This window comes from Rhinoderma darwinii, chromosome 1 (assembly GCF_050947455.1).
Source record: "Rhinoderma darwinii isolate aRhiDar2 chromosome 1, aRhiDar2.hap1, whole genome shotgun sequence".
In the NCBI taxonomy this organism is placed as follows: Eukaryota; Metazoa; Chordata; class Amphibia; order Anura; family Rhinodermatidae; genus Rhinoderma; species Rhinoderma darwinii.
The window spans coordinates 466,065,009-466,091,555 of record NC_134687.1 but is presented as its reverse complement, the minus strand read 5'-3'; the positions used below and the strand labels follow the sequence as shown (position 1 = coordinate 466,091,555).

At 43.3% G+C, this 26,547-nt stretch overlaps 1 protein-coding gene across 21 annotated transcripts in view; it reads right to left on the bottom strand.

The window, feature by feature from the left end:
• The window catches only part of RIMBP2 (RIMS binding protein 2), a 602,457-nt gene that overhangs the window by 553,596 nt on the left and 22,314 nt on the right, over nt 1–26,547 (bottom strand). For all 21 annotated transcript variants that reach the window (XR_012849985.1, XR_012849987.1, XR_012849994.1 and 18 more), the window contains exon 3: nt 4,298–4,405. Coding sequence is in view for 17 of the 21 variants with exons in the window: in XM_075833186.1 (XP_075689301.1) it covers nt 4,298–4,405 (108 nt within the window). In the remaining 4 variants the exon portion in view is untranslated. The remainder of the gene's footprint in view (nt 1–4,297; nt 4,406–26,547) is intronic.

The following is a 26,547-nucleotide window of genomic DNA, read 5'->3' as shown; positions in this document are numbered from 1 at the left end:
CCATACGGTTACATGAATCTGGGTACGTACCATCATCTGTGGTCTGGGATCTTGTGGCTGCTTGGTCATTGGATTTAGGCTGTACATTGCATACACCAGTCTTGTCTGTATTGTCCTGCTTTGTAATCTATTTTACTGATTATACCTTCTGATACCAGTAAATGGTGCTGTCCATACCGGAACCGCTTTATCTTTGCACATTAGCACTTTACAAGAATACTGTTTCTTACATGATATATATATTCAGCTTGCCACTGATACTAGCATCAAATCCTGGGTCTCTATGATATATGTTTATGTCCCAATACCATTTCATGTATCCTGTATGGGCTGACACCTTTTTTACACTGTATGACTCATTTTTAATTGTTTGTGTTTCTATTTTGTCAATAAAGAAGTTTTTTTCTATTACACATTATGTGAGTGTACTTGACCTCTTCCTCTATAGGTTTTTCAGTATATTTATGGTCAGAGTACCAGGTTATATTGGGGTTATGTGTATGATTTTCCATTTCTATATAGCTGTGGTTACCTATGTCATTTTGACTGTTATCGATATTTTCATACAAAAAAGATATCTATATTGTTTTCATCAAATTGGAATTCATACTATTTCTGCATGTGTACAAATTGGTTATCTACTCCATTCCATGACCGCTTGTATCTATTCCATACTCCTAATAGATTGTAAGCTCGCATGGGCAGGATTCCTAAATAATGTATTCTGTAAACACTGTCAGGCTTGTCTGTACCACACTGTCTTTTTGTATTAGCTACAAAGTATTGCCCCAATTTTATGCTACATAAGTTGATGGCACTATAATAAATAAATAATAATAAAACTAATATTTAGCCTGGTGTTTGCTATTTTTACATTTACATTCTGTGTGTTTTACAAGTTTATTGTTTTAAGGGGTTTTAACCAAAGATGTATACACAATAGAGGCAACTTATACCGCTGCTATGGGGTTCTCCCTCCATGGAGAAAGAGGGCCCAGCTCTGGTTTGACCTACCCCCTTGCTATTGGATTGTGAAACTGCAGAACTCCCCTCTCTAACTGAACTGAAATGAACTGAAATGTTCGCAAACAAGGGAAAACCCAGCACCATAATATGGGGCCCATTTTGATCTTTGCTATGGGCCCTCTTTGCCATCGGTAGCGCACATTAATGGGGCACTACCATTACTTCTGAGCCCAGGATTTCAGCGAGGAAGAGGACTATCAGAGGCCGGAAATGAAGGTAAATATTATTTTTTTTATTTTGCAGTTTAGAAATACTTGCATTTTTTAATAGCTTTGCTTTAGGTTCATATTTGGTTCAGCTACACTTGTATATTAGGGATTTAGATTTGCTGAAATGTTCACAGACATTGCTATTATGAAAATCCTTCCCTTTTTGAGCAAGAATAGATCTGATGAAGGAGCAGGGTGAATGCAAGAAAATTAAAGAGAACCTTTCACCTGCCCAAAAAACTGCAGCTGACACCTCAGTTAGATTGCAAGCGTCTCACACATTCTGCCAGTCTTTTTTTTCTAGCCCCCACCGTTGCTGAGAAATATCGGTGCCGTTAGTTTTGGTGCCCGATATGCAAATAAGGCTTTTGACTGTCAAGTGGGTGGGTAACACCTGTCATTTGATAAGGGGTAAACGCCCACTTGACAGTCAAAGGCTTCATTTGCATATTAGACGCCAGAACTAATGGCCCCGTCATCTCAGGAACGGTGGGCAGGTGACAGGTCCTCTTTAAACCACTGCTATGGCCCTGCAAGTCTGTAAGCAAGATTATCGGCAGATATTGTATTCATAAAGAAAGAAAGAAATTTTACAGGGGTTTTTCCACAAATACATTTATCACCTATAATTGTACGATCTTTAGGAGTTCCACCACTGGGATTCCCATTGATCACCATAATGTGGTTCCCGAGTCCCCCATGTCTTTGTCGCGGTCACGAATAAATTGAAAGTCGAGAAGGAATTGGGGACTCAGGGCCCCCATTCTATTGATCAATGGGGGTCCTGGGGTAGAGCTTTTATTTATCACACACTTGTCTTCTATCCAGTGTATAGGTAATGTATGTATCTTGTGGAAAAACCAGAAACTTTACAATGGTCATATGTTAGTAAATAAAAAAATGGAGAGATAACCAAGTGCAATATAACTGTTTTTTTTTTTTCATTTGTTTCTTTTTTTCATATCCATTTTGGTTGTCACTTTTTCAGCATGGTCTATGACATTCAAACAAACAGCAGCTACTACAAAAGTGACAAACAATATGATGGCAGATCATGTTGTCACTGCAAAAATCGCTACTACAACAAAACAGAAAAAAGACAATATGGGAGATATATATATACATAGGAATTGGTGTAAATGCCATTGTTAAGCTGTGTGAATTATAAACATGGTTTTGCAACTTTTTCTACGTGCATTATGGGAACGTAGGAAAGCAAAGTAGTGACTTGTTCATTACACCGCTGGGTGTTACAGTTTTGTATGTCTGATCATTGCCACATAGAGCTATCCATCTCTCAATGGGTCACGAAAAGTGACAGGGTATTAACCACAATTCACAAAGCTGTGTCACAGATATTTCTTGAAACAGTGCAAGTAGAACTAGATAAAAAGGGCAATGTGGTTTATTTCATAATGGCCAGTGCTGATGAGATGCTAAACACACAAATTGTGGAATACAAGGGTGACTGATGCTAAATTGCTTTAAGGCATTTGAGTTAAAAGCACTGTGTAAGATGAAACAATAATTATCACTGCTTCTTTTAAAAAACTGATGGCAATTGACAGAATAGAAAAAGTGCTATGGTGTAGGAAGCTGAAAACCAGTAATCGGACAACAGGATACCCAAAGGAAAAATCCACAAAATTTCTCGAATATTGAAAAAATCATCAGTAAATATAATATCATGGTTTAGGTGTGAGGTTGACAGGCTTTTTAGATGGTCTACAAGGCTATATTTGGTGGTATAAAGATGGAATCATGGGTAGAGGGGAGATATTATGTTAACATGTTTCTGTTTTTTCTCTTTTTTTCTTTTTGTTTACTGCTACCGGGAGTGAAGAGGAATATGTTCTTGGAATATAAAAGGGGCTGGGGACAGATTAAAGAGAATGGCAATATCTAATTTAATTCAGTACTATCTCCCGGCAATTGTATGCCTTCAGTAGACACATTTAACAAGCTCATCAGTTCCTCTGTATTTTGCATTTCTTCTATTCAGTATTCTCATCCTTCTCCTGTGGTGTGTTTATTTTGTTATATAAAAATATAAAATATAACAAATATAAGGTGTATGGACCTGGGTGGCAGATATGTTTTTATGTATGGGGACTTTGAGGAGTTCACCTGCATAGTACCCAGGAGTAGTGTGACATAATCATGCGCCAATTCGTAAGCAGAGGCCCGGGCGCGCTCAGGAGAATACGGGGCCTGGCGGGATCCCGGCTTTTACACTGCCTTGCCATGTCAATCAAAGAAGGGAGGGAGGGTCGGACTGGGCAAAGAAGGTAGAGCTGTTTGGAGCAACGGTGACGCCCTCGTTGCTCTAAATAGCTCATTTGCATATAAGAAATAAAGTGATTATCGCTGCAACGGAGCAACTCAGCTGAAAAATGAAAAAAGCGTTAGATTCAGGTGAGACTGCGCTATATTACTGTGCTGCTGGTTTGATGCCAAAAATTTCCGGTGACAGATGCCCTTTAATGTTAAACTTTTCAGTAAATGAACATATTGTTTACATCCTGAGGCTAAACCCACATATGCCTAATATTTCTTAAAACTTCTCACAGGGTTTGCTACAATAGCATTTAATGAGATTTAATTCTTTATTATGTGCCTTAAAGGAATACTCCTGTGATTATTTTTTTTATCATGGCTCCAGTACACCAGGTCAAAGGTAGGGCAGGTTATCCTCTTACCAGGGGCTTTGTTGTCGAACTATCTCCTCCGATCCCAGCCGCTGTTATGTCACGTGACTGCAATGTGTCTGCCGATTCCTACAGTGCTGTGCGGGCTGGAAGTCACGTTCACTATGCATTCCTATGAGATGCCCAATGTGAGCATCATAGGAATGCATTGTATAAGTGACTTCCGTTCCACACAGCAGACTCTATAGGAATCAGGCAGTCACATTACTGTCATATGACATAGTGGTAGCCGGGATCGGAAGAGATAGTTGGGCAACAGAGGTTCCAGTAAGAGGATGACCTGCCCTTCCTTTTACCGGGTATACATTCCAAATGATAATGAATCTTTTTTCTTAAAAAAACACAACTGCTTACCTTGCTTTTTGTAACCTTGGCTGCATTGAGCTTTTCCGTTTCCTTGCGGTTAGCTTTCAGGTTTGGTTGCTTTGCTGTACTCGCTACTTTACTGCTGGCAGGTTTTTGCTGTGAAAAGTAACAAAACAAGTGATGACATTGCATGCTGTACTACAGTGCATATTCAACGGATCCATCATTGCAGTGAGTCATGTGTTGTATCCTACTACGTTTATGCATAGCTTCATTTTTCATATATTCACAATGTTATCTTAAAGGAGTTTTCCAGTTCTAGGTAAATGCAGTTTAACCATCATCTAAATTAAAAGTTTTAAAACTTTTGAATATAATTTATAGTTCTTCATCAGTTTTAAGATCTCTCAGCTGTGGATACAATTGTATCCAGTCCAGGCAATGCTCTCTGAGTTGAACAGCAGGGACTACAGACTGATATATGGTAGTAAACTATCAAAGAAATTTGTGCTGCTGCTGATGTATTTCTGAATAGGCTCACATTGCGTTATTGCCTTCCGGTGGAGGTATGCGTCAGGAGGACTTCCGATGTACATCTTAGACGGAAGGTTGCAACGTATTCCACGGCATAGGCGAACAGTGGGATACATAATCCGAATAGCCCGATGCCCTCTCACCATATATGGGCAGTAACGTCAAGAGTTACCCCAGGGCCGATGTTCCCGGGCAGAACACTTCATGATTCTTGTCCATGGCTCCTTTTTATCTCCCTCCGGGAATCTAGTTTAGTGGAGCTTCCCTGGGGTATCTGTCACAGTTACGCCACTGGGGCTAACCCAGGGGAGATAAAAGTCCTCGTTCACACGACAAATTTCTTCAGTGGAAAAATCTGATGTGTATTCTTACGATTTTCTGCTGCGGAAATGTGTGGCTGACCCTCAGATTTCTGCTGCGGTTTGGCAGTTTACAGCCACATTTTCCACACGCAGAATATTCCCATTCAATGGAGAGAATCTGCTTGTTGCTTCCGCGGCTTATTCCGCTGAAAATTATGCAGTGTCCGAACAATGGGGCGATTTCCAATTGACATCAATAAGAGCCTTGCTATCTGCGGAATTCACAATGATTCCGATGTGAAAAACATATCAGCCAAAAGCAGCTGGGGACTCCTACTGCTTTGTCGGGGGGATAGTCAGGCTGCCGGGTGGGTGTGAGATACAAAGGCCGTGGTAAGGGGGTTGGGGAAAACAAGAGAGGGGAGTCCCCTGACTCCCTCTGGTGCGGGTAGGCCAGACAGCGGGCAGAAATGGACTAGGATGATGGTACTACCTGCGGACCTGTGCAGGAAGTTCCAGTGATAACTGTCCATATGGACATTTATGTCACTGAAGCTTCCCGATGTATATGATTAACATATGACAAAAGCCATACATTGGTATTATCAGAGTAATTATTGATTATTGTTTCATTATTAATCATTCAGCAAAAAAATCTGTAGTATAAAGAGTTAATAAGTATGTGAAGACATATGTTGGGCCTTGAAAGTCTCAGTGAATAAATAGTTTTGAAGAATAACAGGTTGAAGTTTTTACGACCTCAAAATAAGGTCTTAATTTTTTAATGAGACTAAAGTCTTATTTTATGCCACTTTCCCCAAAACAATTATTCCAGGTGCAAAATTAACAAAGCTGGAACTTTAATTCCAATGGAGGCGGCTCAAGAGCATTTCCTGAGGCCACATATAGATATCCTTCCGTAGTTTCTTTATGCAAGTAATATATTTATATACTATGACGTGACCTTTAATGTGATTAGTTAAGCTACTTCTATAACTGGGCTGGAACTAAATCATATATGAATGCTATTGGTTTTTAACCCCATCCCGCACCTTGGCGTAATTGCACGTCCAGGTGAGCAGTAACTTCGCGCACCTGAGCGTGCAGTTACGTCCGCGCTTTAACAGTTAACCGCCGCGCGGCGCTACACCGCAGCGGCGATTAACTGTGCAGGGCGTCTGCCCTGCTCTCCCCGTCGCCGATCAGCAGCCTGTCGCTGCTGAAATCGGCAATTAACCCCTTCGATGCGGTGGTCGATTGCAATCACCATATTGAAGAGGTTTACAGCGGATCGGCAGCCCCCCACATGTATTTGCGGGGGCTGGCGATCCTTATCACGGCAAACAGAGGCCAGAAAATGGCCTCCGGGCTGCCATGTACGGAGGCCTCGGAGGAGCAGCATCCGGCCGGTCCTCCGATGCTTCCTGTCAGTGTGACGGTTACGTCACAATGACAGTTAGAACACATTACACTACGTGTGTAGTGTAATGTGTTCTAGCAGCGATCAGAGCTGCAAGTCTAAGTGTCCCCTAGTGGGACAAGTAAAAAAAAGTAAAAAAAAGATAATAAAAATGTTTTTAAAAAGTGTAAAAATAAAAGTTAGAAGTGACATAAACAAAGAATGCTTTTTTTCCTACAATAAGTCTTTAATTATAGGAAAAAAATGAACACGTTAAAAAAAGTACACATATTTGGTATCACCGCGTTCGTAACGACCCCATCTATAAAACTGTAGTATTATTTTTCCCGCACGGTGAACACCGAGAAAAAAATTAACGAAAAACTGTGCTCGAATCACCATTTTTTGGTTACCAACCCTCCCAAAATATACAATAAAAAGTGATAAAAAAGTCGCATGTACGCCAATAAAAACTACAACCCGTCCCGCAAAAAACAAGCCCTTACACCGCTTTTTTGACTGAAAAATAAAAAAGTTACGGCTCTCAGAATATGGTGACACAAAAAATAATTTATTTTATAAATAAGTGATTTTATTGCACAAACGCTGCAAAACATAAAAAAAATTATATATATCTGGTATCGCCGTAATCGTATCGACCCGCAGAATAAAGTAAAATGTCATTTATAGCCTAGGGTGAAGGCCATAAAAAAATGAATAAAAAACATTGTCAGAATCGATGGTTTTTGGTCACATTGCTTGCCAAAAAATGGAATAAAACGTGATCAAGAAAATTTCTGGCACCCCAAAATGGTACCAATGAAAACTACAGATTGTCCCGCAACGAATAAACCCTCACACAGCTCCGGTGGAGAAAAAATAAAAAGAGTTCTGGCTCTCAGAATATGGCGATGCAAAATGTGCAGAGTGTCCTAAAGCGGATAAGATCGGGCACCATTTATCAGTGCGACACCGGCCACACATCTGCGGATTATTATTTATTTACTGCATTATTATACCCTCTTATTATACCCTGATGTACCCCGCACAGATAACCTATGCCCCCACATTATTAACTGAAACACTATTAAAACCCCAAACAGAACAACTACCAAGCTACATCTGCACCCCAAAAGCCAAATGGCGCTCCCTCCCTTCTGAGCCCTGCAGCGTGCCTAAACACCAATTTACGTCCACAGATATGGCATCGCCATACCCGGGAGAACCCGGTTAATATTTTATGAGGTATATTGTCTTCAGTGGCACAAACTGGGCATAACATATAGTGCACTAAAATGGCATATCAGCGGAAAATTTTAATTTTCACTCTGCACCATCCGCTGCACATTAACCCCTTCACGCACCACGACATAGCATGTCTTAGTGTGGTGGGTGATGTATGGAGCGTCTCACGTGATCGCTTTTTTTTGGTCACCTTCGCTCTACCTAAAAATGTAATAAAAAGTGCTCAAAAAGTTGTATGTACCAAAAAATGGTACCAATAAAAACGACCGCTCGTCCCTCAATAAATAAGCCCTTATACCGCTCTATTGACTGAAAAATAAAAAAGTTATGGCTCTTGGAACGCGGGGAGGAAAAAACTAAAAAGGAAAATAAAAAATGGATCAGTCCAGAAAGCGTTAATTACTTTCTAATGAAAAAACATTTATGACCACACGTGGGGTATTGCCGTACTCGGGAAAAATAGCTTTACAAATGTTGGGCAGCTTTTTCCCCCTTTATCCTTTGTGAAATTGAAAAAATGCAAAAATTTTAGTGGAAGAAATGTTATATTCATTTTCACGGCCTAATTCTAATAAATCCTGCAAAAGACTTGTGGGGTCTAAATGCCCACTATATCCCTAGATAGATTCTTTAAGTGGTGTAATTTCCACTTTTGGGGGGTTTCCACTGTTTTGGCCTCTCAGGGGCTTTTCAAATGCGACATGGCACCCAAAAACCATTTCAGCTAAATTTGAGCTCCAAAAGCCAAATAGCGCTCCTTCCCTTCTGAGCCTTGCTGTGGGTCCAAACAGCAGTTTATTACCACATATGGCATATTTCCGTAATCGGGAGAAATTGTTTTACAAATGTTGGGGTGCTTTTTCTCCTTTATTCCTTGTAAAAATTAAAAATGGCTACCTTTTTTCAGAAAAAAAGTAGATTTTTACCTTTACAGAATAATTCCAATGAATTCAGCAAAACAACTGTGGGGTCAAAATGCTAACTTTACCCCTAGAAAAATTCCTTGATGAGTGTAGTTTCCAAAATGGGGTCACTTTTCGGGGGTTTCCACTATTTTGTTCCCTCCAGTGCATTTCAAACGCGACACGGCACTGAAAACTATTCCAGGAAAATCAGAATTTCAAAATCCAAATGGTGCTCCTTCACTTCTGAGTCCTGCTGTGGGTCCAAACAGCAGTTTATTACCACATATGGGGTATTGCTATAATCGGGAGAAATTGCTTTACATATGTTGGGGTGTTTTTTCTCTTTTAGTCCTTGAAAAAATTAAAAATTTCTGTGTTTTTTCAGAAAAAAAGTTGATTTTCATCTTCACATACTAATTCAAATAAATTTAGCAAAAAAACTGTGGGTTCAAAATGCTAACTATACCCCTAGATAAATTCCTTGAGGGGTGTAGTTTCCAAAATGAGGTCATTTTTGGGGGTCTTTATTGTTTTTGCCCCACATGACCTCTTCAAACCTGACATGGTACCTAAAATATGGGCTAAAAAAAAAGGAGGCCCCAAAATCCACTAGATGCTCCTTTGCTTCTGAGGCCGGTGTTTCAGTAAATTAGCGCACTAGGGCCACATGTGGGATATTTATAAAAACTGCAGAATCTGGGCAATAAATAATAAGTTACATTTCTCGGGTAAAACCTTCTGTGGTATAGGATTTTTTTTATTACAAATGAATTTTGTAAAAAAAAAATGAAATTTCACCTCTACTTTGCTTTAATTCCTGTGAAACGCCTAAAGGGTTAAAACACTTTCTAAATGCTGTTTTGAATACTTTGAGGGGTGCAGTTTTCAAAATGGGGTGATTTATGGGGACTTTCTAATATATAAGGCCCTCAAAGCCACTTCAGAACTGAACTGGTCCTTGTAAAAATCGCCTTTTGACATTTTCTTGAAAATATGAGAAATCGCTGCTAAAGTTCTAAGTCTTGTAACGTCCTAGAAAAATAAAAGAATGTTCAAAAAACGATGCCCAACTAAAGTAGACATATGGGAAATGTTAACTAGCAACTATTTTGCGTGGTATAACTATCTGTTTTACAAGCAGATACATTTAAATTTAGAAAAATGCTAATGTTTGCAAATTTTCTCCAAATCTTGGTGTTTTTTACAAATAAATATTGAATTTATCAACCAAATTTTTTCACTAACAAAGTACAATATGTCACGAGAAAACAATCTCAGAATCGCTTGGATAGGTAAAAGCATTCCGGAGTTATTACCACATAAAGTGACACATGTCAGATTTGAAAAATCGGCTCAGTCCTGAAGGGGTTAAACTTGTATTGGCTTTTTGTGTATAAATAAACGTCACAAGGCCTAAATCTCTAGAGATGTGTGATACTGATGAAATTCTGTGTTTGTGTGAACTCTCCGATGCAACGTTATCATGATTTTGACTCTGAGGCTGGATTCTTAGAGTACCTGTAGCTCTCCCAAACCAAGGATACTAAAAAAAAATAAAAAAAAATATGTTATCCTATGATTATAAACAAGAGAGTGTGCTCATTCAAATATCTTGAAAATGGTGACGAACATTAACAAAGTATATTAGAAGGTTGTAGAACTAATATATTTACATAATGATAAAGCATTGTTTAAATAAACCAGAAAAACACATTTAAAGAATGATACCATTTTCAAAGCTGTTCCAAGTAAAGAAGTTCTGTATATGGAAACTTACTGTACATCTGTATGTGTCCGATTTGATATGAAGGCATATAGAGTTTTGGTCTGTCGAATCTGTTGCATGCATCACCAGGGCCGCCATCAGGAATTTCAGGGCCCCATACAGCTACATTTTCTGGACCCCCCTACCGTGGCACCACCTGTTAACGGTACTCCGTCCAGCACTATATCATGGTACCCAGGGCCACCATCAGGGGGGGTATTAGGGGTACTGATGTGAGAGGCCCGGCCAAACCTAATTGAAAGGGGGGTCCGGCAACTGCCGCGACTTGCCTTTGGTAGAAAAAAAACAGGCCCCTGCAAAGGGGCCCGTTTTTTTCACCAAAAGAATGTCGTGAGCTGCGGGCCCCCCTTTCAATTAGGTTTGGCCGGGCCTCTCACTTCAGTACCCCTAATACCCCCCCTGATGGCGGCCCTGGGTAGCATGGGAGTCGTCATCGGGGCTGTCAAACACGCACCTGCGACCGCCCGCGCACCCGCGACCGCCTGGAACCGCGCACCGAATTTTGAGGCAGATTTTGACCTGCCCACACTATCTTGCCGCGTGTTTTGCCTGCGGCGATTGAGGACAGCAGACAAAAAACGCAGCGAAAAATGCATTTTCTGCCTCCCATTGATTTCGATGGGAAGTCAGAGGCGGAACCGCGGCAAGAAAGGACGTGCTGCTTTTTCTTTTTTCCGCGACTGGCTCCCATTGATTTCAGATTAAATCAATGGGAGGCGGTTTTGGAAGTTGTTTGGTGCTGATTCTGACGCAGTGTCCGAGTCAATATCAAGGCCCAAAAACTCTGTGAACTGGGCCTTATTGTTAGGGCTTATTCAGACGAACGTGTAATACATTCGTGCAACGTGCGTGATTTTCACGCGCCTCGCACGGACCTATGTTACTCTATGGGGCCGTGCAGACTGTCAGTGATTTTCACGTGTGTCCGTGTGTCCGCTGAGTAAAACTCACGACATGTCCAATATTTGTGCATTGTTCGCGCATCACGCACCCATTGAAGTCAATGGGTGCGTGAAAATCACGCCCAGCACTTCCGCAGCAATATAAACTATGAATGAAAACAGAAAAGCACCACGTGCTACAAACATACAAACAGAGTGTCATAATGATGGCGGCTGCGCGAAAATCACGCAGCCACGCATCATACGCTGCTGACACACGGAGCTGTTATGGACCTTTTGCATGTGCAAAATGCCACGTTTTTTGCGCGCGCAAAAAGCACACGCTTGTGTAAATCCGGCCTTAGGGTAGGAACACACTAGGCATGAACATTGCGGATTTTATGCAACACATTTTATTGTGGAAAATCCGCAGTGTATTATAGTCGCAGCAGAGTGGATGAGATTTGAACAAATCTCATCCACACGCTGCAAAAAAAATTGACCTGCAGTGTGGCTTTTTAATCCGCAGCATGTCAATTTATTCTGTGGAATCGCTGCTCCTCTGTTGCGGAAATGCTGCGGTTCTGCCGCAAAAATCACAAATGAGAAAAAAGAAAAGGCACTTTTTTAAATTTATAAAAAAGTTTAGACTTGCCCCGGCCGTAGTTTAGGTGACGCATCTCTCTCTTCTGAACGTAGCCCCGCCTCCTGTCATGACGTTTCATCCCATGTAACTGCTGCAGAGGTAACATGGTCTACAGCGTCATCCCAGGAGGCGGGGCTACGTCACCTAAACTACGGCCGGGGCAAGTCTAAACTTTTTAAGAAATTTAAAAAAGTGCCTTTTTTTTTTTCTCATTTGTGATTTTTGCGGCAGAACCGCAGCATTTCCGCAACAGAGGAGCAGCGATTCCAAAGAATAAATTGACACGCTGTGGCTTAAAAAGCCACACTGCAGGTCAATTTCTTTTTGCAGCGTGTGAATGAGATTTGTTCAAATCTCATCCACTCTGCTGCGACTGTAATACGCTGCGGATTTTCCACAATAAAATGTGTTGCATAAAATCCGCAATGTTCATGCCTAGTGTGTTCCTACCCTAAGGCCGGATTTACACGAGCGTGTGCTTTTTGCGCGCGCAAAAACGTGGCGTTTTGCGCATGCAAAAGGTCCATAACAGCTCCGTGTGTCAGCAGCGTATGATGCGTGGCTGCGTGATTTTCGCGCAGCCGCCATTATTATGACACTCTGTTTGTATGTTTGTAGCACGTGGTGCTTTTCTGTTTTCATTCATAGTTTATACTGCTGCGGAAGTGCTGGGCGTGATTTTCACGCACCCATTGACTTCAATGGGTGCGTGATGCGCGAACAATGCACAAATATAGGACATGTCGTGAGTTTTACGCAGCGGACACACGCTGCGTGAAAATCACTGACAGTCTGCACGTCCCCATAGAGTAACATAGGTCCGTGCGAGGCGTGTGGAAATCACACACGTTGCATGGATGTATTACACGATCGTCTGAATAAGCCCTAACAATAAGGCCCAGTTCACAGAGTTTTTGTGCCTTGATATTGACCCGGACACTGCGTCAGAATCAGCACCGAAAAACTTCCAAAACCGCCTCCCATTGATTTAATCTGAAATCAATGGGAGCCAGTCGCGGAAAAAAGAAAAAGCAGCACGTCCTTTCTTGCCGTTGTTCTGCCTCTGACCTCCCATCGAAATCAATGGGAGGCAGAAAATTCATTTTTCGCTGCGTTTTTTGTCTGCTGTCCTCAATCACCGCAGGCAAAAAACGCAGCAAAAAACGCGGCAAGATAGTGTGGGCAGGTCAAAATCGGACTCAAAATTCTTTAAGGAATTTTGAGGCAGATTTTTTCGGCCTGCAAAATACTCTGTGTGAACAGGGCCATACTTAAACAGCACTTTGAGACATTTTACTCACTGTGTCAGAAGAACTGCTCTCACTCCAGTCCTCGTCAGGCAATGTCTTCGGTCCAGATGTCCAGTCCTTCACCTCCAGGCTCCAGAAAATGGCGGGGATCGTAGAACTCCTGCCGCCGCGCAACAACTGGATTCCTCCCCCTCTCCTTACGCAGCTACGCTCTGGAGGAGGAGGAGGTGGAGGCGAAGGAGGAGGCGGAGGAGGAGGAGGAGGCGGAGGCGGGCCAGCAGGTAAGTAGTCTGTGCGCCGCTCTCCCTGTGTGGCTGTCCCTGCCAGTAGTTCGGCGATATTCTTGTGGTGCGGGCACGAGCAGGTTGCGCGCCGGCACGCCCAGTCGTTCGCGCGCGGGCACGCGCCTGCGGTCTTTCTTGCGCGCGCGCGATTGTGCAGTCGAGCGCGCGCGGGTGCGCGTTTGCGGTCGAGCGCGCGCGTGCAAGCGGGCGGTGTTTCACGGCGGTGTTTTACGAGAGGGGGGGCCCGCAGCTCACGGCGGTGTTTGACGAGAGGGGGACCCGCAGCGCACGACATTGTTTTGGTGAAAAGAACAGGCCCCATTGCAGGGGCCTGTTTTTTTCTACCAAAAGCAAGACGCGGCAGTTGCCGGGCCCCCCTTTCAATTAAGTTTGGGCGGGCCCCCTACAGTAGTACCCCTAATACCCCCCTGATGGCGGCCCTGTGCATCACAGAGAAGCTAGGGGAAAAAGCTCCATACATAGGGCTGCAAGGCTCCATAACAGGGAAACGTATGGCCTCCAAGTACTGCCTACAGGATTTGTGTACAGACTCTAAGTGTATGGGGCCTAATACAAAGGCCTTCTGTTTGGGCATTCTGGCAAAGTAGAAGACTGCTATTGGGTACTGAAATAATGGATATCTAGCCTTCATGCCGATACAAGGAAATTAATCCCCATGCACACGACCGTATTTTCATCTATCCGTAAATACTGTACATAAATATGGTCCGTATTACATCCGTATTTGATCCGTATATACGGAACCATAAAAAAAGAGGAAGTCTGCAAATGAAGTCACCAACATGTTGCATAGACATGCTTGCATAGATACGGACCAATTACGGATTCACATCCGTAGCCATCTGTATTCACAGAAGCGCCCATAAAAAAACTGAAAGGTGTCCGTGGCCAAAATAAATGAATGGGTCCGTAATTACGAACCGTAATTATGGATGAAATATACTGTCGTGTGCATGGGACCTTAGGCAATAAAAGGTTTATCTATGTAGCGTCCATGGCCGCAGGCCGTCGGATTTACTCACCTCCCGACGCCCGCAGCCATGGATCTGTGAGCGCTGGTCCCCATCTCCTTCCTAGGAGACGCCAGTGCTCACTTCCACTCCGGTCCGCTGTGTCCCGTAGGGTGCACGCGCGCGCTCGTGCCCGCTCTTAAAGGGCCAGCGCACACACATGAAGACAATCATCATCATCAACACACATGATTTCCTGGACTATAAGAAGGTCCCTGCCCTTCTGATCCCTGCCTGAGCGTTGTTAGTGTATCCCAAGTCTGTCTTGCAAATGGTCCCTTAGTGTGTTCCAGTTGTTACCCGTGCCCTGTTACCTGTATCCGGTGCTGTGTTCTTGTTCCTGTGCCTACTAGTGTTGGAGTTGTGTCTCGTTTGCTATGTCCTGCGTCATCTGCCACGTCCTGCGTCATCTGCCATGTCCTGTGTCATCTGCCACATCCAGTGTGATTCGCCACGTCTGGCGCAACCTGCGGCACCTGCTGTCATCTGCCACGTCTGGCGTTACCTGCTGCACCCACCTCCATCCGTGCCAGAGCTGCAGCCACTGTCTGGACTACCCAGGTACCCTAGTGCGGGTGTATTACTGGGGTGCTCTGTTTGGCCAGCTGCCTCCCCGCTACGGTGGTGTGGCCTAGTGAGTCCACATACCCACAAACCATGACAGTATGCTGAGGTCATGGACTCAGCTGGTCAACCTGAGACCTTGACGACACAGGCCATGCTGGCCGAGATGGAGGCTCTCCAGTAACGGCAAGACCAACTCCTCCTGTCGGTGAACGCCATTGCCCATCGGCTGGTTGCTCCAACCACAGTCGTCACCGCACCCATTCCTGCTGCTGCTCCTCCTGCTACACTTCCTGTCTGTACAAGTGCCGATCCCCTGTGCTTCATACCTTCAAGCTATGACGGAGACCCGAGGACCTGCATGGGATTTTTGAATCAGTGCCAGATCCACTTCAGACTACATGCCAGGGCCTTCTCTTCTGATGACGTCAGGATCGCCTTCATCATCTCTCTCCTTTCTGGCAAAGCCCTGGCATGGGCAAATCCTCTGTGGGAACATCAGGGACCAGAGACTCGTGACTTGCAATACTTCTTACGGACTTTCCGCTCGATCTTTAAGGAACCTGGGAGAGTTTCTTCAGCTGCTGCATCCCTGCTGACCCTACACCAGGGAGACCTCTCCATAGGCACGTATGCCATTCAGTTCCGTACCCTGGCTGTTGAGTTAACCTGGAACAACGAGGCTTTGATGGCCACATTCTGGCAGGGTCTGTCTTCAAGGATTAAGGACGAGATGGCCGCTCGCAATCTGCCATCTACCCTGGACGATCTCATCCTACTTGCCACCCGGGTTGACATGAGGATCCGGGAGCGTTCCCAAGAGGTCCTCTGGGAGATGGAACTTCCTAGGCTGGGTTCTACTTTCCAGCAATCTTTAAAATCCTTCTCAGTCGTCCCACCAGAGGATCTTATGCAGATGAACTGAGTCAAATTGTCTACCCAGGAGAGACAACGCAGACGCACTTCTGAACTATGTCTGTATTGCGGCCTCGGAAGACATATTGTGCGTCTGTGTCCCCAGAGGCCAGAGAGACCCCAGTGCCTAGGATTGGTTGGAGAGACAAGCCTAGGTGGAACGGTACCAAATAAAGCATTCTGTTCCAAGTTGACTATTCCTGTGACCCCAGTATCCGGCGAGAGGACGCATTGGGTTTCTGCCTATCTAAACTCCGGGTCCGTGGCAAACTTCATCCAAAAGGAGCTAGTGGATCATCTCCAGTTGCCCACAGTTCCCCTGGAGACATCTTTGGCTGTTGCCTCAGTGAATGGACTGCCTCTGCCTGACCCGATCGTTCTAAAACCAAGCCATAGAGGCTCCAGGTTGGAGTCCTTCATTCTGAACTAATTTCTTTCCTTGTTTTGCCCAAGGCCATCAATCCTGTTCTGCTAGGCTTGCCTTGACTTCGACTGCATGCCCCAGTCCTGGACTGGAGTTCTGGAGAGGTTCTCCAATGGCACTCCAAGTGCCTCGGTCATTGTCTGTTGCAGATTCATCCTGTCCAGCCTCCTCTGCCTCAGTCATTGGCGGGACTGCCCCCCCCCCCATTTTGCTCAGTTTGCAGATGTCTTCAGCAGAAGGGAGGCTGAGACGCTGCCTCCACATCAGACTTATGACTGCCCCATTGAACTGGTTCCTAATGCCTCTGTTCCCCGTGGACGGGTATATCCTCTCTCCTTGCCAAAGTCTCTATCCATGTCGGCCTATATCAAGGAGAATTTGGAGAGGGGTTTCATATGAAAGTCTTCCTCCCCGGCTGCGGCTGGGTTCTTCTTCGTTAAAAAGAAAGACGGATCCCTTCGACCCTGCATTGACTACTGTGGTCTCAACCAGATCACGGTCAAGAACAAATACCCACTGCCACTTATATCTGAACTGTTTGACCGTATACGAGGAGCCAGAATTTTTTCTAAACTAAACTTGGGTGAGGCTTATAATTTGATCCGAATCCGTCAAGGGGACGAATGGAAGACGGTGTTCAACACTCGAGACGGGCACTATGAATACCTGGTGATGCCATTTGGACTGTGTAACGCTCCCGTGGTCTTCAAGGAATTCGTTAATTATATCTTCCGAGATCTCCTCTATATCTGTGTTGTAGTTTATCTCGATGGTATTTTGATTTTCTCCCCAGATCCAACGACTCATCGGAGGCATGTCCGTCAAGTTCTACTACGATTAAGGGAGAATAATTTATATGCCAAGCTAGAGAGGTGCGTCCTTGAAAAGAGTTCTCTGCCCTTCCTGGGCTACGTCATCTCTGATCAAGGTCTCAAGATGGATCCTTAGAAAGTGAGAGCTGTCCTGGAGTGGCCACATCCTCAAGGCCTGAGGTCCATACAGCGTTTCCTGGGATTCGCCAATTTCTACCGGCAGTTTATCCAAAACTTCTCATGTCTGACAGCTCCCACCTCTACCCTTAACAAGAAGGATGTGAACGCCAAGGTGTGGACTCCAGAGGCAGAGTCCATATTTATTAGTCTCAAAAAAGCCTTCACTTCAGCCTCGATCTTCCATCATCCTGACGTGTCTCAGCAGTTTTCATTGGAGGTGGATGCTTCTTCTTTTGGTGCAGGTGCACTTCTGTTCCAGAGGAGGTCCAAAGGAAAGGCAGTAGTATGTGTCTACTACTCGAGACTTTTTTCCTCTGCAGAGCGCAATTACTCTAATGGGGATCGGGAGCTACTGGCCATCAAATTGGCTCTGCAGGAGTGGAGACATCTGCTAGAGGGCGCAGCTCACCCCATCCTGATCTACACCGACCACAAGAACCTCACCTACCTTCAGTCCGCTCAATGATTAAATCCCCGTCAAGCCAGGTGGTCGCTGTTCTTCACCCATTCTAAATGTGAGGGCCGATGCCCTGTCCAGTTCATTTGAGACGAATCACATGGTGGAGTCCCTTCGAAGTATTATAGACCCGTCCTGCGTTGTCACTTTCCAATCCTTTGCAAGTTAGAGACATCCCTCTGGGGAGGACTTTTGTTCGGTTGGCAGACAGGATAAGAATTTGGGGACACAGCTCTAAACTGGCTGAGCACGCTGGTGTTCGTAAAACCCGAGACCTGATTTCTCGTCACTTCTGGTGGCCCACGCTACCCAAGATGTTGTGGACTTTGTCTCTTCTTGCACGGTGTGTTTTTCTAACAAGGTTACTCACTCCAAGCCCGCTGGCCTGCTTCAACCTCTGCCTGTACAAAATGCCCCCTGGCAGCACATTGTGATGGACTTTGTCACAGACCTTCCTCCCTCAGCAGGATGCAACACTGTCTGGGTGGTGGTGGACCTGTTCTCGAACAACCACACAAGCGAGTCCACCACTTCCACTCCGTTTTACATTGTGTACATTCAACATCCTAAAGTCCCTCTTCCTGTGTCGACTACATCTCAGGTACCCGATGCTGACTCTGCATTTGGGGACTTTCTGCAAATCTGGCAACAGACCCAGTTCTCTATTTTTCTGGCAGTCGATCGCATGAAGCGAAAAGCGGATACAAAAAGAAGAGAGCCTCAGTATCTTCCAGGTACCAAAGTCTGGCTGTCCTCACGGAACATTCCTTTGAAGGTGCCTTTATATAAGTTTGCTCCCAGGTTCCTCGGTCCTTTTGAGATTCTGCAACAGATAAACCCTGTCTCCTATAAGCTGCGGCTGCCTCCTACCCTCAGAATCCACAACTCCTTTCATGTGTCCCTCCTTAAACCAGTGGTTCTGAACCGCTACAGCAAGACTTCCAGTACCACAGTTGCTCCCAGCGGTTCTTCTGATGTGTTCGAGGTGAGGGAGATCCTGGACTGCAAAAGGGTAGGAGGAAGGACTTTCTATTTGGTGGGCTGGAGGGGGTTTGGTCCTGAGGAGAGGTCCTGGGAGCCGGAAGAGAACCTCAGTGCCCCTGCTCTCATTAAGAAATTCCCCTCCCGCTCTGGCCCTAAGAAGAGGGGGCATAAGAGGGGGGATACTGTAGCGTCCATGGCCACGGGCCGTCGGGTTTACTCACCTCCCGACGCCCGCAGCCATGGATCTGTGAGCGCTGGTCCCCATCTCCTTCCTAGGAGACACCAGCGCTCACTTCCGCTCCAGTCCGCTGTGTCCCGTAGGGTGCACGTGTATGCTCGTTCCCGCTCTTAAAGGGCCAGCGCTCATACATGAAGACAATCATCATCATCATCAACTCACATGATTTACTGGACTATAAGAAGGTCCCTGCCCTTCTGATCCTTGCCTGAGCATTGTTAGTGTATCCCAAGTCTGTCTTGCAAATGGTTCCTTAGTGTTTCTCGTTCCAGTTGTTACCTGTGCCCTGTTACCTGTTCCCATATCCCATGCTGTGTTCTTGTTCCTGTGCCTCCTAGTGTTGGAGTCGTGTCTACTGCACCTGCTATCGTTTGCCACGTCCTGTGTCATCTGCCACTTCCAGTATCATCTTCCACGTCTGGTGTGATTTGCCACGTATGGCGCAACCTGCGGCACCTGCTGTCATCCGCCACGTCCTGCGTTACCTGCTGCACCCATCTCCGTCTATGCCAGAGCTGGGGCCACTGTCTGGACTACCCAGGTACCCTAGTGCGGGACTTTGTATTACTGGGGTGCTCTGTTGTTTGGCCAGCTGTCACCCCGCTACGACGGTGCGGCCTAGTGTGTCCACATACCCACAAACCGTGACAATCTACTTTTCACCTCAATGCTGCCTCACCCTCCAAACTGAGCTACCACCATACCTACACTTGGCCTAATTTAATTAAAAGTTAGGCTGTGTTCACACGTCGCAGACTTTTTTTTTTTTGGGCACAAACCATGACTTGACTGTGACGTGCGAAGCCAGTTTTACTGCTTACGTGATTAATCATGAGTAAAATTCAGCTGATGAGCTAGATCTCTGTATCTGAGGAAATGTCTACAATGTAGTGAGTTAGTCTGCCTTATATTAGCGCTTTCTAAATGATTCATAATTCACAGTTGTTGTCTTGAACCACAACACCATAAGTTAAAATAATAAATTGCCAATAATTGTAAGACCGATCTCTGCCTTGTTCTGTGATCTGGACTGGGCTTCTATTTTGGGTGCACATATTTCATTTCACGTAGATTTTGGCATACGATTTTACAAATATTGCCTACAACTGAACCTGGCAACGATTGCAAAAATCAAAGAGACAAATCAACTTTACCATATATATATGCTGCATTTGGTTAGCATTTGTCATGCTTGTTTATGTCCCGAAAATGTGCAGATATTTAGCAGACAATGGTCTAAATCTGCCTCTTTGGACATCTGAAATCTTACGTGTATGGCCAATTTTTATTTTTTTCATATTCAGAATTTTTATTGATTTTCAAAACAGACAGGAATTAAAACATAGTGGAAGTAACTACTTCCTTAGAAATAGAGAAAACAACAATAGGGGTATAGCCCCAACGACAAGGTGATATTTGTATCTCTTTAGAAGCAACGATACTTAGTTTCAGTGTGAATAGGCATATCAAGCAAAAGTATTGCAAGATTAATGGAGAAGAAGCACAACAACAGCTTAGACTCCTTCGTACACTGCATTATATCAACAGCCATTGAAATGAATCATAGGGTACAAAACATCACCTACGTAAATAAAGAAAGGAGTGGGAGGAGAAAAACAAGAGGGTAACAGAACAAGAGTGGGAAGGGCACAAGGGTGGGTGGAGGTCTTGATGAGCCTGGACTCTAGTTCTGGAATATCATATTAACCCTTTCATGACCAATGGTCATTGATGCCCCTGTGTTCAGATTACATTTTCCATTTCTGATATACACTTCTTTAAACGATAATATTTTTGGAACCGCTTTGAATATAACAACTATTTTTACTTTGGTTTTTATACAAGACTTATGAGGCTTTCATTTTGTAGATTAGTTTAATTAATTCCATGTTTTAAATTTTTATTATGAGCAGACAAATCACAAAAATGTGAAAAAAAACAAAACTTTTTTGTAAATATTTATATATATTTATCTATATCATATGTATGTGTGTATATGTATGTGTATATATATATATACACACATACATACATACACACACACACACACACACACACACACACACACACGCACTGTACAGCTCTATAACAATTAGTCATCTTCTCTCTCCGTCACCCTGGATCGCTGTGAGGGGAGAGTGAAGAGGGCTATATTCACACAACGTGAAAAAACAACAGTTAACAATGGATCAACTGTCAGATTTTCATGGCTGTTTTGCATCAATGTGTCTCAAAATCTGAATCCATTTCCCGGTCATCTGACCATTCTTCACCGCCATTTGCCATCCGTTTTTCATGGACGTTAAAAAATGGATGAATTTTATTCGTTAGGGTTTTTTTTGTCCCAGCCACCGGAAAACACCACAGTGACCATGTAGATAGTAACGCAATATCACTGTAGATAGTGCCACATTGCCCACTGTAGATCATTCCAGTGCCCGCATAGATAGTGCCCACTGTACATAGTGCTACAGTGCCCACATAGCGCCATAGTTCCCACTGAGTTCCAACATAGTGCCACACACAGTGCCCATGTATATAACACCACAGTGTCCCCTGTATGTAGTGCCCATATAATGCCACAGAGTCCATGTAGATAGTGCAACACCACCTGTATATAGCACCCCCTGTAGACAACACCACACCCCCTGTAGATAGTGCCCCCCTGTAGATAGCACCTTCCCCCCCTGTATATATTGTCACCCTCCCTGCAGATAGCGTCACCCCCTGTAGATAGCGCCACTTTCCCTGCAAATAGCGCCACTCCTCCTGTAGATAGCAGCACCCCCTCAGGAAATGGCGCCCCCTTCCTATAGACAGCACCACTGTAGCTCCCTGTAGGAGCTGAATCCCTCTGGCCAGGGATTCCGCTCCTAGAGGGAGCCCCTGATGTCTCTGTCCATATATGGACAGTGACATCAGGGGTGACTCTAAAAGCGCAATCCCCTGCCTGAGCATCAGCAGCGCTGTGGCCGGGGATGCCGCTCCAGGAGTAGCCCCCGACGTCACTGTCCATATATGGATAGTGACGACAGGGGCTTCTCCAGTAGCGGAATCCCCAGTCAGAGTGTCGACCGGGGATTCCGCTCCTAGAGAGGGCCCCTGAGAGTGGACAGTGACATCAGGGGCTCTCTCTAGAAGCAGAATCCCCGGCACAGAGTGTTCTGACACTGGGGATTTCGCTCCTAGTGGGAGTTTAGGTGCCGCTATCTTCAGGGGGATGGAGGGTTCGATGCTATCTATAGCGGGGTTGTGTGTGGCACTATCTACAGTGTAGGGGGTGTATTCCAGGGCTCTTAAAGCCCTGGCAGACATGAGAGTGCAGTTCTGCTCACACTGAAGCAGCACTGCACTCATTAAACCCCATTCCAGTTTGACAACGTTTTTATATGTGACTACTGCATGGGGCATCGGTAGTTGGAATGTATACAGCTATATGGCAGTCAATAAAGGGTTAAAGAAAAAAGTAGAAAGCAGCAATTTGCATGTCATTAGTATGATGAAAGCGGGTGAGGCTACAAAAAAACGTCCCGTATATTACGTCTCCATATTGTATTGTGGGTTGACCCTAAAGGGGGACTATGTATCATGTTACAAGAGTAAGGTATGAATGGGGTCGAAGAGAGGAATGTGGTCCAATGGGACGAGGTGGTGTATGGCCAATTTTAAAGCCAATCTTGCACAGGTACAAATTACATTACACTATAGGTCTAGGTTGCGCAAGAAAGTGAAAAAAAAATAACATAGTAGGGAATTATGATCTCAAGCTCGACATTACAAAACTTGGTACTGAGACCACATCTAATATTCCTAAATACAAAGAGAAACCATCAATGTGAATTATAGCAAATCCAACATATACCATAATGACAAATAATTGGCTACATACTAATTAACTGGATATTGAATTTGATCATTTTATTGCTTTAGTAGTTTGAAGGAATGAGAGGTGGCAGCATTAAACAATAGTAGGAAAAATTAAACTACACATTATGTTACAATAAGCTTAAACAGGAGACAACAAAGCAACTACTATCAAGAAGACAATACAACTATATTTATAAAGTTTACACTTCAAATAATGTAATTTGTACAATACTAAAATGCAAAGAGGAAGCTACTGGCTCACCAGAAGGGCTTCCAGAGCAATATGACTGGAATTCATGAAGGGATATGCAGAAATAGGCATAGCAACTACTATGGGGCCAAACAATTAGAGGTAAGTTGCAGTGAGTGATGACTATGGGTGATGGAAGGGGGTCATGTAAAATTAAAAGAGGCTCCTATTACGCATTATGCCCCAGTTGAATGCATGATCGTTGTACTGTGACATCATTATGGTTTTTTTTTAACTTTGTTGTGATGTCACAGTGTGCATAGTGACATTTTGCTGTGCATTATTCCTGTGCCCTAACATCACTGTGTGCCTTAACCATGTATTTTAACATCACCATGTACTATATTCGTGTGCTCTGACATTACTTTATGCATGATCCCTGTAATGTGACGTGGCTGCACCATTCCTGCGCTGTAATTTCCCTGAGTAGATCATCATTGTACTGTGACACCCCCGTGTGTATTGTCTCTATGCTGTGACATCACTTTGCGCATTACATAAAGACACATGGCACAAAGTAGAGAACAAAACAATCTTAAGATTATCATGTTCTGAAAAAACGGCAAAGTGGTCATGGAGGAGAGTGGCACTATTGAGACTCATGGTTTCTTGTTATGCCTCTGTGTTGAGGTTATCCTTCCTTAAACTATAAAGAATATGCAGTATTTTTACATCTCTATACATACTGTACACTGGAAACAAATGCTATTGATTCGGTGTTTTTTGACAAGTATGGTCATCTTTGCAGAATCAGAAAAGTAGTGTAAATTACAGTATATTGCCTGCATGAGATAGATAGATAGATAGATAGATAGATAGATAGATAGATAGATAGATAGATAGATAGATAGATAGATAGATAGATAGATAGATAGATAGATAGATAGATAGATAGATAGATAGAGACTGATCCTGTGTCGATAGATTAAGATATGTCTAGTGTAGGAAATCTCTAACTTTTCCACAGTATTTTTTGTAAATGAGCTATACTGTGCCCAGCAACATACACCTTGTTGGTATGTATACAGCAGGTAATAAAAATAAATTATAATAATTCATCACAATACAAATATATTTAATTGCTTCCAATCTTTATTAGACTATATTTATTGTGGATGTAGAGAATGGACAATCAAACTATTCAGTGAATAGTAAAATGAATGCTTGGTAAACATTACTGCATGCTTTCCACTATATTCCAAAACTGGCCATATGTTTGGCACTTTTCTCACACAGCATGGGATAACAACCTTCCCATGAAAGCAGTAAAGCTCTTTCATATTTCAGCCTGCATTTCCTTGCTCACTTCTGCTGTGTTGTTCTTTTGGCTTAATCATTAATTTATCCACAACGTCTCTGCACAAAAGCTGCCAAGAGCCGTTTATACAATAATCACTTTGGTAGCAGTGCCCAAACAATTCTAGCTAACAAGTTACTGTGTCTGTACCTATCAAATGTCTTCTACCTATCAATAGAGAGCAGATATTTTATATGATGTGATATTCTTATACTAAACTTGTTATTTAGTGAAGGAAAAGCATTGGTAACCACAGTCATCCCTCCAGCGTCAACCGTCCGTAAATTCCAGGACAGTCCATAAAAATAAGGCACTTTTTTCCAGTGTCTGTAAAAAAATATTGATGCATCCATGATTTTTTGTTTAAAGTTGGAGGAGCTCATACAGATTATTGGGATTGTTATTATAATTTTAGAAGCCACAGTACATGCTGCTAATATGTTAGTGTCACTATTCTAAGCTATAGACATCTATTACTTGGAATCTTTATAACTCATTGTGGTTTTCCAATTTGTCCGTAAAAAATATTGGCGGTCTATGATTTTTGGATAAATTGTCCTAAAAAAATAAAAAAATCAGGTAGGCAACCCCCTGGTTCCCTCCATGTCACAGACAAGCACAGCTAAATCAGTTCTACAGTGTGAGGACCCCACCAAACAGCTACTCAGCTTCCTGGAGCCCTGTCGCAGATGTGAACGAGGCCTTAGTTGAGCAAATAAACACTGTGTTGCAATAATTTGTCATGTTAAAATATTTCCTACATAAGCTGTAAGTAAAGATGAACTAACATTATTCACTTATACTGTACATCCATTATTGGTGTCAGGGTTATTGCTAATCTATAAGATTAGAAACAAAGCACTTCTGAATTGTTAAGCTCTATTTTACATTCTATGTTGAACCATTGGTTGACTGGCCCATTTTCCATAATGCATCTAAAATATGCAAACAGCAGAGTCACTGCTCACTCCCAGATGGATATTGCTGTAGATTGCTCAAATAAAGATAAAACAAGTTAAAAAGTGTAACCCAACAAAAATGTACTGATCCCTAGATAACATACTACAAAATTATAACTATTATTATTATTGTTAAAAGGCACCTATTATTAAACAAATCTTCTTAACCCCTTCAGGACACAGCCTGTTTTGGCCTTAAAGATGAAGCCGAATTTTTCAAATCTGACATGTGTCACTTTATGTGGTAATAACTTTGGAATACTTTTACCTATTCAAGCGATTCTGAGATTGTTTTCTCGTGACATATTTTACGTTATGTTAGTTAAAAAATTTGGTCGATAAATTCAATATTTATTTGTGTAAAACCCCAAAATTAAGAGAAAATTTGCAAAAATTAGCGCTTTTCTAAATTTTTATGTATCTGCTTGTAAAACAGATAGTAATACCACACAAAATAGTTACTATTTCGCATATCCCATATATCTTCTTTATGTTGGCATTGGTTTTTTGAATGTTCTTTTCTTTTTCTAGGACGTTACAAGGCTTAGAACTTTAGCAGCAATTTCTCACATATGCAAGAAAATTTCAAAAGGCTATTTTTTCAGGGACCGGTTCAGTTGTGAAGTGGCTTTGAGGAATCCATACAATACAACCCCCCATAAATCACCCCATCTTAAAAACGGAACCCTCAAAGTATTCAAAACAGTATTAAGACAGTTTCTCAAAGAGGCTCTGTCACCAGATTTTGCAACCCCTATCTCCTATTGCAGCAGATCGGCGCTGCAATGTAGATAAGAGTAAAGTTTTTTGTTTTTTTTAAACAAGCATTTTTGCCCAAGTTATGTCCATTTTTATATTTATGCAAATGAGGCTTTCTAAAGTACAACTGGGCGTGTTTAACGTTAAAGTACAACTGGGCCTGTATTGTGTATGTACATCTGGGCGTTTTTACTTGTTTTACTAGCTGGGCGTTGTGAATAGAAGTGTATGATGCTGACGAATCGGCATCATCCACTTCTCTTCACAACGCCCAGCTTCTGGCAGTGCACAGACACACAGCGTGTTCTCGAGAGATCACGCTGTGACGT